The sequence below is a fragment of the Neomonachus schauinslandi genome, chromosome 7 (assembly GCF_002201575.2).
Source record: "Neomonachus schauinslandi chromosome 7, ASM220157v2, whole genome shotgun sequence".
Taxonomy (NCBI): Eukaryota; Metazoa; Chordata; class Mammalia; order Carnivora; family Phocidae; genus Neomonachus; species Neomonachus schauinslandi.
Genome location: NC_058409.1, coordinates 58,245,853 through 58,255,497, shown reverse-complemented (window position 1 = coordinate 58,255,497; position 9,645 = coordinate 58,245,853). Strand labels below are relative to the sequence as shown.

Genomic DNA, 9,645 nt, shown 5'->3' with positions numbered 1-9,645 from the left:
TAGGAAGGGACAGAGGTGAGGCTGTAAAGGAAGTCTGTCTCAATTTAAAACCCAAGCTCTTTTCTCTATATACTACTGTTCTCTGGGAGAAAATGGTTGACAAAGGCAAATTATATATTTTAGGATATTCATTGGTAAGTTTCTTTTCAATAATGAAAGAAGTAACGTGTTTTTCTGAATACCTTGCTCAAGACTATGGCACACACTATAAAGGACAGTTAAGAATGTTCCCTTACCATGAAGGACTTTATATAACCTAGCTGAGCAGATAAAACTAACATTTATGACCTAATTAGTGAACAATATCAAATAGTTAAAATTAACTGTTAAAGATCTGGAGACTGTTGTTGTAGGCATTTTTTTTTTTTAAAGATTTTTTTTTTTTTTTTTTTTTGAGAGAGAGAGAATGAGAGAGAGCACATGAGAGGGGGGAGGGTCAGAGGGAGAAGCAGACTCCCCGCCGAGCAGGGAGCCCGATGCGGGACTGGATCCCAGGACCCCAGGATCATACCTGAGCCGAAGGCAGTCGCTTAACCGACTGAGCCACCCAGGCGCCCTGTTGTAGGCATTTTTGAAATGATGACTGTGCTGAAGGTCACTGAGTTGATGTTTAGAGTGGGCTACATTATGAAGGATCTTGAAAGAGTAAAATTTAATTAAGTGGCATTTAAGAGACCCCTGGAGCTTTCTGATTTGGCAAGAGGTGCTTACAAAAGTTTTCTTCAACAGAAATACTCAGGGCATCTCTGAGTAGAATGTGAACAATGAAGTCATGAAGAACTTTTTAAGATTCTAGCAGTAAAACAAGGGCCTGAACTAAGGTGGTGCCGGTGAGGAACTTGAAAATCAAATGATATGTTACTAGGATTAAAATTCTGCTCTCCAGGGGCGCCTGGGTGGCTCAGTCATTGGGCATCTGCCTTTCGCTCAGGTCATGATCCCAGGGTCTTGGAATCGAGCCCCGCTTCGGGCTCTCTGCTCGGTGGGAAGCCTGTTCTTCCTCTCCTGCTCCCCCTGCTTGTGTTCCTGCTCTCACTAGCTCTCTCTCTGTGTCAAATAAATAAAATCTTAAAAATAAATAAATAAATAAAAAATTCTGCTCTCCAGTAATATTGTACTTACTATAGATAAAATACTATGATTGAAACAAAGAATATAAACAACATATATAGTTGTCAGCATGCTCCCAACAATATGGAAATTCTAGATCCATCTAATTTAATCTATATTGTTTTCAGTAAATGGATTTTATTCTGTTATGAGAAAGCTGCTCACCTCTGTGAAAATTAAAACATTTTTAAAGCCCTCTTACTTTTCCTTAGTCTCTGAAATAACAAGTTCTCCAGGAAAAAAGAAAGATGGTGCCACAAATTTGTGGAATCTCTGTAATGTAAGGCCAACCAAAATGTGATTTATACCTGTATCACATGCAATGCGATTACAGGTTATGACATGTAAATTCTTTCAATTATCTTCAGCATATCAAAATTACATTTTATAAAGGGGTTTAAAGCATAATTTTCCTAAATTATTATTAGACCAGGCCCACTGAAATCTCTTCTTTCCAAATCTTTGAAGTACAAACGGTATCATAAGGGCATAGGCCTAAGAAAGTAAGCACTAAGTGTTTTTTGATTAGACGAATTAAAGCATAAATCAATCATCACAATTTATATGGTAATTAATTCAGACCAAAGCAGAGGATTATGAAACCAAAACATGAAATAATTTAGAAGAATCTTCTTAGAGATTAACTTTGACTCCAATGGCTTGTTTAAATTCATGGTTTTGTGGTTCCAAGATGTCATAGAAAACTTGTTTTTTGTCAAAATGGTCTCTAATGCAAAGTAAATCTTCAATGGAATAGTTATCATTTTTCCCAGTCCAAATAGTCAGGCTGTACCTGCATTAAAATAAAACAGAATTTTGTAGTGAAAAGTAAAAGATAAGAAACAGTGATGAGGAATTCCAATAAGCCTAAAAATAGTTACTCTCATTTATCTTTAACCCAAATTCACACAGACAAAAAAATTAATTAGCAGTGCTGGAACATATAGTTCCTGTTTCAGTCCTTCATGAACATCAAAAGGACTAGAGAGAAAAAAACACACATTGCCATCATCTAAATTAGGTAACTGCTATATCTGAATTACAGGAATGGGAAATGGCTTTGGAAACCCAGACTGGTAACACTGAAAACGGGCCGAATTTTGGACAAAAAAACTGAAGAGATTGTATTGCTGATCAAGGAATCTGTTCTCTACACAAAACCTACAGCTCTAACTTGGGTTTTTTTCAGTAGGCTGGGTAGGGTCAAAGGCATGACTACAAGGGATTATGAACAGACACTAATGTCAATGACATTACCAACATTCATATTCACTTTCAAGTGGCCCCACTCTCCCTTCTGGGGGGAGGGAGGTTGTATGAGATATAAGAATGCCAAGAGATGTCACTAAGGATGCCAACAATAAATTTAGATCCATTTCTGGGCATTAAAAAAGCAATAATAACATATGCAGATTTATCATGGATGTTAAGAACATACTCAGAATTTTAATGTTATTTAAGTTGTGTATTTTCATTTCTTCCAGTAGACATTACTTCTATTACAATACTCCTATTGCATCAGTCTAAGAAAATGCAAAGCTGCTAAGTAGTTTCATACTTATTTTCCCCATCAGAATGCAGGAAAAAAATCTCCAAAACACTTCATCTACTAATAATAAGAAATAGTCTAACCAAGGTATGTGTTCTTGCTATGTTGACACATTCCTGTCCTTAAGGATGGTGACACCATTCTAGAGATGTACTTTGAATTTTATTCCACAGCAGCATTATGTGGCAAAACAAAAAGAAATTTTAAGCTACAGATGAGGACACACACAGACACACACACAAATGGGAATTACTTTAGGATCCATATTTTTACAACTTATCAAGACTGAATTAGAAAGAATTAAAAAATCTGGATAGATTAATTACTAGTAAAGAAACTGAATCAGCAATTAAAAATCTCCCAATGAAGAAAAGCCCAGAACCAGATGGCTTCACTGTTGAATTTTCCAAACATGTAAAGAAATAACACCAATTCTTCTCCAACTCTTCCAAAGAACTGAAGAGCAAGAAATTTCAGCAGCATTATCTTGATACCAAATCCAGAAAAGACACTACTAGTGAAGAAAACTGTAAGTCAATATCCCTGATGAATATAGATGCAAAAATTCTCAATAAAATACTACCAAATTCTGCAGCACAATAAAAGAATCATTCACCATGATCAAGTAGGATTTATCCCTGTGATGCAAAGATAGCTCAACACACACAAATCAATCAATGTTACACATCACATTTAATAGAATGAAAGAAAAGAATCATATGATCATTTCAGTAGGTGCAGAAAAAGCATCTGACAAAATTCGACATCCACTCATGAAAAAACTTAATAAATCAGGCTCAGAAGGAACATATCTCAACAGAATAAAGGCCATATATGACAAGTCTACAGCTAACAGCATACTCAATGATGATAGGTTTTCAATGATGAAAGCTTTTCCTCTAAGATCAGGAACAAGACTGGGGTGCTCACTCTCGCCATTCTTATTCAACATAGTACTGAAAGTCCTAGCTACAGCAATGAGGCAAGAAAAAGAAATAAACAGTATAAAAATTAGAAAGAAGTCAAATTGCCTCTACTTGCAGATGACATGATTTTGTACATAGATTTTGTATACTCAATCAAAAACCTGTTAGATCTAATCAATGAATTCAATAAAGTTGCAGGATACAAAATTAATATACAAAAATCAGTAGTGTTTCTATACACCAACAGTGAAATTTCTGAAAAAGAAATAAATTGATCTCATTTACAATAGCATCAAAAACAGTAAAAGACATGTGAATAAATTTAACCAAGAGGTAAAAGATCTTTAAACTAGAAGTTATGATACTGATGAAAGAAATCAAAGAAGACATAAATAAATGGAAAAGTGTTCTGTCTTCATGAATTGGAAGAATTAATGTTAAAATGTCAGTACTACCAAAAGATTCAGTGCAATCCCAATTGTAATGGCATTTTTTAGAGAAGTAGGAAAAAAACTCCCCTAAAATTTATATGGAATCACAAAAGACCCTGAATAGCCAAAGAAATCTTAATAAAGAAGAACAAAGCAGGAGGCAGCATACTTCCTGATTTCAAGTTATATTATACAGCAATAGTCATCAAAACAGTGTGGTAGTGGCATAAAAACAGACAAATAGACCAATAGAACAGAATCAAGAGCCAAAAAATAAACCCAAGCATATATGATCAACTAATATTTGACAAGGGAGCCAAGATTACTCAATGGAGAAAAAAGTCTCTTCAATAAATGGTGCTAGGATAATTGGATAGTCACATGTAAAAAAATGAAACTGACCCCATATCTTATACCAGTCACAAAAATTAACTTGAAATGAGTTAAAGAATTAAATGTAGGATCTGAAACCATTAAACCCCAAGAAGAAAACATAGGAATAAAGCTCCTTGACATGGGTCTTTGTAATGATTTTTTGGATATGACACCTAAAGCACAAGCAATAAAATAAAAAATAAACAAGTGGGACTAAATCGAACTAAAAGGCTTCTGCACAGCAAAAGAAACCATCAACAAAGTGAAAAGACAACCTCTGGAATGGAAATGGGACAAAATATTTGCAAACCATATATCGGATAAGGGGTTATTATCCAAAGTACATAAAGAACTCACAGCAAAAAACTAATAGTAATAAACTATAACAAAAAAACAAATAACCTATTTTAAAAATGGGCAAAGGACCTAAATAGACATTTTTCTAAAGAAGATATATGAAAAGCCAACAGGTACATAAAAAGATGCTCAAGATCACTAGACATTATGGAAATGTAAATCTAAACCACAATGAGATATCATTTCATGCATGTTAGAATGGCTATCATCACAATGCTGGTGTGGATGTTAAGTAAAGGGAATCCTGTGCACTGTTGGTGGGATTATAAATTGGTACAGCCACTACAGAAAATAGTATGGAGGATCCTCAAAACTACCATATGATCCAACAATTCTACAATATACCCAAAGGAAACAAAAATATTAACTTGAAAAAATATCCACACCCTCATGTTCATAGAAGCATTGTTTACAATAGCTAAGACATGGAAACAACCTAAGTGTCCATCAATGGACGAATGGATTAAAAAGTTGTGGTATATACATATATACAATATAGCATTATTCAGCCATAAAAGAATGAGGAAACCTTACCATTTGCAACGACATGGGTGGGCCTTGAAGGCATTAGCTAAGTAAAATAAGTCAGACAGAAAAAAACAATACTGTACAATCTCACTTATATGTAGAATCTAAAAGGAAAAAAACTCACAGAGATTAGACTTGCGGTTATCAGAGGTAGAGGGTGGGGAGAGGGAAATGGAGGAAGGTGGTCAAAGATACAGACTTACAGTTATAAGTAAGTACTAAGGTTGTAATGTATAACATGATGACTAGAGCTACCACTGCTGTATAACTACATAGGAAAGTTTTTTAGAGAGTAAATCCTAAGAGCTCTCATCACAAGGAGAAATTTTTTTCCTTTTTCCTTTTCTTCTTTCTTTTTACTGTATTTATATGGGAAGGTGGAGGTTAGCTGAATCTATGGTGGTAATCATTCCACAATATATATAAATCTAATCATGATGCTGTATACCTTAAACTTATACAGTGATGGGGGTGCCTGGGTGGCACAGTCAGTTAGGTGTCAGATGCTTGATTTTAGCTCAGGTCATGATCTCAGGGTTGTGGAATCAAGCCCCACGTCAAGCTCTACGTTCAGCATGGAGTCTGCTTAGGACTCTCTCTCCATCTCCTTCTCCCCCTCCCCCTGGCTCTCTCTCTCTCTCAAATAAATAAATAAATCTTAAAAAAAAAATGCTTATACACCAGTGTATTCCATTTATTTCTCAATAAAACAAAGAAATACAAAAAAAAACCCTGTATTTTTTTGCTAAAATGGCATCTTTATTACTTTATTTGAACACCATAATGACAAACCTTTTAAAAAAAAATACAGATATGAATTTAGGTTACAAAAGGAGCTCTCCAGTGTTATTCGGCCTCTTTTAATCCTCCATTATATTTAAAGAGAAATAGGGAAAAAAATTGCCTCAGGGTACCTTAAACTGTATTTATTCAAATCAATTCTCAGGTTTCATTTTTTAAGCTCTTTTTCTTAGGAAATAACATATATAGGAAAAATGCATAAAACATAAATATGCATTTTAACAAATTATTATAAAATGAACTCCAGTGTAACCAAACACAAATCAAGAAGTAGAGCACTGCCAGTACCTTGGGAGGTACCTATATGTCACTCTGTGATCAAACGTTTCCTCTACCCTGGAGTCCTCACAACCTTGACTTTTGTGGTAGCCATATTCTTGCTTTTCTTTACTTACTACCTATATATCCATCCCTAACGAGTACAGTTTAATTTTTGCCTGTTAATTTTATATAAATGGAATCATATGGTATATATATATATATATATATATTTTTAAAGATTTTATTTATTTATTTGACAGAGAGAGACACAGCAAGAGAGGGAACACAAGCAGGGGGAGTGGGAGAGGGAGAAGCAGGCTTCCCGCTGAGCAGGGAGCCTGATGCGGAACTCGATCCCAGGACCCTGGGATCATGACCTGAGCCGAAGGCAGACGCTTAACGACTGAGCCACCCAGGCGCCCCTGGTATATATTTTTTTGGTCTTGCTTCTTTTTTTAAAAAAGACTTTATTTATCTATTTGGGAGAGAGAGTCCTAAGAGACTAGTCTAGAGTCTAGAGAGAGAGCGAGTGGGGGGGAGGGGCAGAGGGAGAAGCAGACTTCCTGCTGAGCAGGGAGCCTGATGCAGGGCTTGATCCCAGGACCCAAGATCAGGACCTGAGCCAAAGGCAGACGCTTAATCTATTTCATGTAAAGAAGTGAAGAGAATTTGCCCATGTCTGTAGATGACAGAGAAAGCCTACCAAAGACATTTCTAGATGAGGGGCACATTCCACCTAAACACTTTGCAACAGCGGGAATGGCATCCCTGAGCGACAAGTGGAAGCTTTCTTGAATTAGGTTTGATCCCAAGAAGCTATGAAGATAACAAGAGTTAACATAGAAAAGCCATAGTTGTGACTTTACCTATTCCTGCGGAAACTCAAAATTTAAAATTTAAGCAATAGGGGCGCCTGGGTGGCTCAGTCATTAAGCATCTGCCTTTGGCTCAAGTCATGATCCCAGAGTCCTGGGATCGAGCCCGGCATCAGGCTCCCTGCTCAGCAGGAGGCCTGCTTCTCCCTCTCCCACTCCCCCTGCTTGTGTTCCCTCTCTCGCGTTCTCTCTGTCAAAAAAACAAAACAAACAGAAAACTTTAAATAAAAAAATAAAATAAAATTTAAGCAATACATAAAAGATTTTACTTAGAGGGGTGCCTAGGTAGCTCAGTCGGTTAAGCATCTGCCTTCAGCTCAGGTCATGATCTCGGGTCATGGGATTGAGCCCCACATCAGGCTCCCTGCTCAGCGGGGAGTCTGCTTCTCCCTCTGCCTCTCCCTCTGTTCTCTCTCTCAAATAAAAAATAAAAAAGATTTTACATAGAGATACCACATTGCCTACCTCCATTGACCGAGAAAAGTTAAAGGTTAAACAAACTCCCATATAAGACTCTCTAAGTCTGGGGCGCCTGGGTGGCTCAGTCGTTAAGCGTCTGCCTTTGGCTCTGGTCATGATCCCGGGGTCCTGGGATCGAGCCCCGCATCGGGCTCCCTGCTCAGCAGGAAGCCTGCTTCTCCCTCTCCCACTCCCCCTGCTTGTGTTCCCTCTCTCTCTCTCTATTAAATAAATAAAAATTTGGAAAAAAAAAAAAAGACTCTCTAGGTCTAAGAAACAGAGTCTTGGTCCCTCTCCAATATCCACTTTGGGCAAGTAGCCTATCCAGAAAAAAAATGACTTCCTTTAAAGTACAATAATCAAAACTTGCAGAGGTTTTACACAACAGAGTACAAGAAAACATAAGGATAAATAGGGGTGCCTGGGTGGCTCTCCCTTTCCCACTCCTCCTGCTTGTGTTCCCGCTCTTGCTGTCTCTCTCCCTGTCAAATAAAATCTTAAAATATATATATATATATATATATATATATATATATAAGGGTAAACAAATGGCAGATGGAGAAATAAGAACTTAATCTTTAAAAAACTATCAGGTAGCAGAAATATATGTAAAACTTAAAGAATGCCAAAAGGCAGGTGAAAGCCATGACCAACATTTTTTACATGATGCAACAGCTTCTTTGAAGAAAGAACACAGGGCAGAGGTATGAGCTCATGGAAAGGAATACAAGACAATATAAAAAAGATGATGAAACATTAATTGGCAGATTTTAGGAAAGAAATGAAAAATTAATACTACTACAGAAATAAAGTGAAATCGGAAGATATACAAGGGAAAACAGACATTGTTGCAAATACTGTAAGGGATATAAAAGATAGATAATTGGGCGCCTGGGTGGCTCAGTTGGTTAAGCGACTGCCTTCGGCTCAGGTCATGATCCTGGAGTCCCTGGATCGAGTCCCGCATTGGGCTTCCTGCTCGGCAGGGAGTCTGCTTCATCCTCTGACCCTATCCCCTCTCAGGTGTTCTCTCTCTCTCATTCTCTCTCTCTCAAATAAATAAATAAAATCTTAAAAAAAAAAAAAAAAGATAGATAATAAAATCAAGAAAAATAAAATCCAAATAAATAGAAAGGAAAGAAAGACTAAAGAGAAAAAACAGATACCAAACATAGGCAATGGAGATCTAAATATTCATAGCTGGAATCCCAGAAAGAGAAAAGATAAGTTTACAAATAAAATAGAACAAGTATTGGGCGCCTGGGTGGCTCAGTCATTAAGCGTCTGCCTTCGGCTCAGGTCATGATCCCAAGGTCCTGGGATCGAGCCCCGCATGGGGCTCCCTGCTCGGCAGGAAGCCTGCTTCTCCCTCTCCCACTCCCCCTGCTTGTGTTCCCTCTCTCACTGTGTCTCTCTCTATCAAATAAATAAATAAAATCTTTAAAATAAATAAATAAAATAGAACAAGTATTTTAAAATATAATTCACAGAAACATTCCAGAAAAGAACATTTGAATCTATATACTGAAAACAACCCTTGCTACATTCAGTTGTCCTCCCCCAAAACCCTGGGCCAAATCAAGACACTCACAAGGGCAAAAAGAAAATCAGGCTGGCTTCACATCTTTCCACACAGTAGAAAGCAGAGGAGCAATGTATTCAAAATCCTCAAGGAAAGGCACTGTGAGCTAAGAATTTTACAGCTAGCCAATTTATCATTGAATATAACAAAGCTGGACAATAAGAGACAATAAGTCAACTAAAATTAGCTGAAAGAGGTGAAGAAATACACTAATTTTATTACTGGTCACAGGAAGAAGTTAACAGGTACCTGTAAAGAAGCAGATTAAGCATACTTTGTGAAATTACAGTAATAAATAACCAATAGAAAAAAAATGAACCTCCCAAATTATTAAAATTAAAAATACAAAACAAACAGCTACAGTGAAATATTTTCAAAGCTATGCAGATAA

General features: G+C 36.7%; 1 protein-coding gene across 1 annotated transcript in view; it reads right to left on the bottom strand.

The window, feature by feature from the left end:
* Nucleotides 1-1,659: 1,659 nt before the first annotated feature.
* FAM151B (family with sequence similarity 151 member B) overlaps nt 1,660-9,645 on the bottom strand; it is a 46,071-nt gene continuing 38,085 nt past the window's right edge. The window contains exon 6 of the mRNA XM_021699745.1: nt 1,660-1,903. Coding sequence (XP_021555420.1) covers nt 1,744-1,903 — 160 coding nt within the window. The 3' untranslated portion in view covers nt 1,660-1,743. The remainder of the gene's footprint in view (nt 1,904-9,645) is intronic.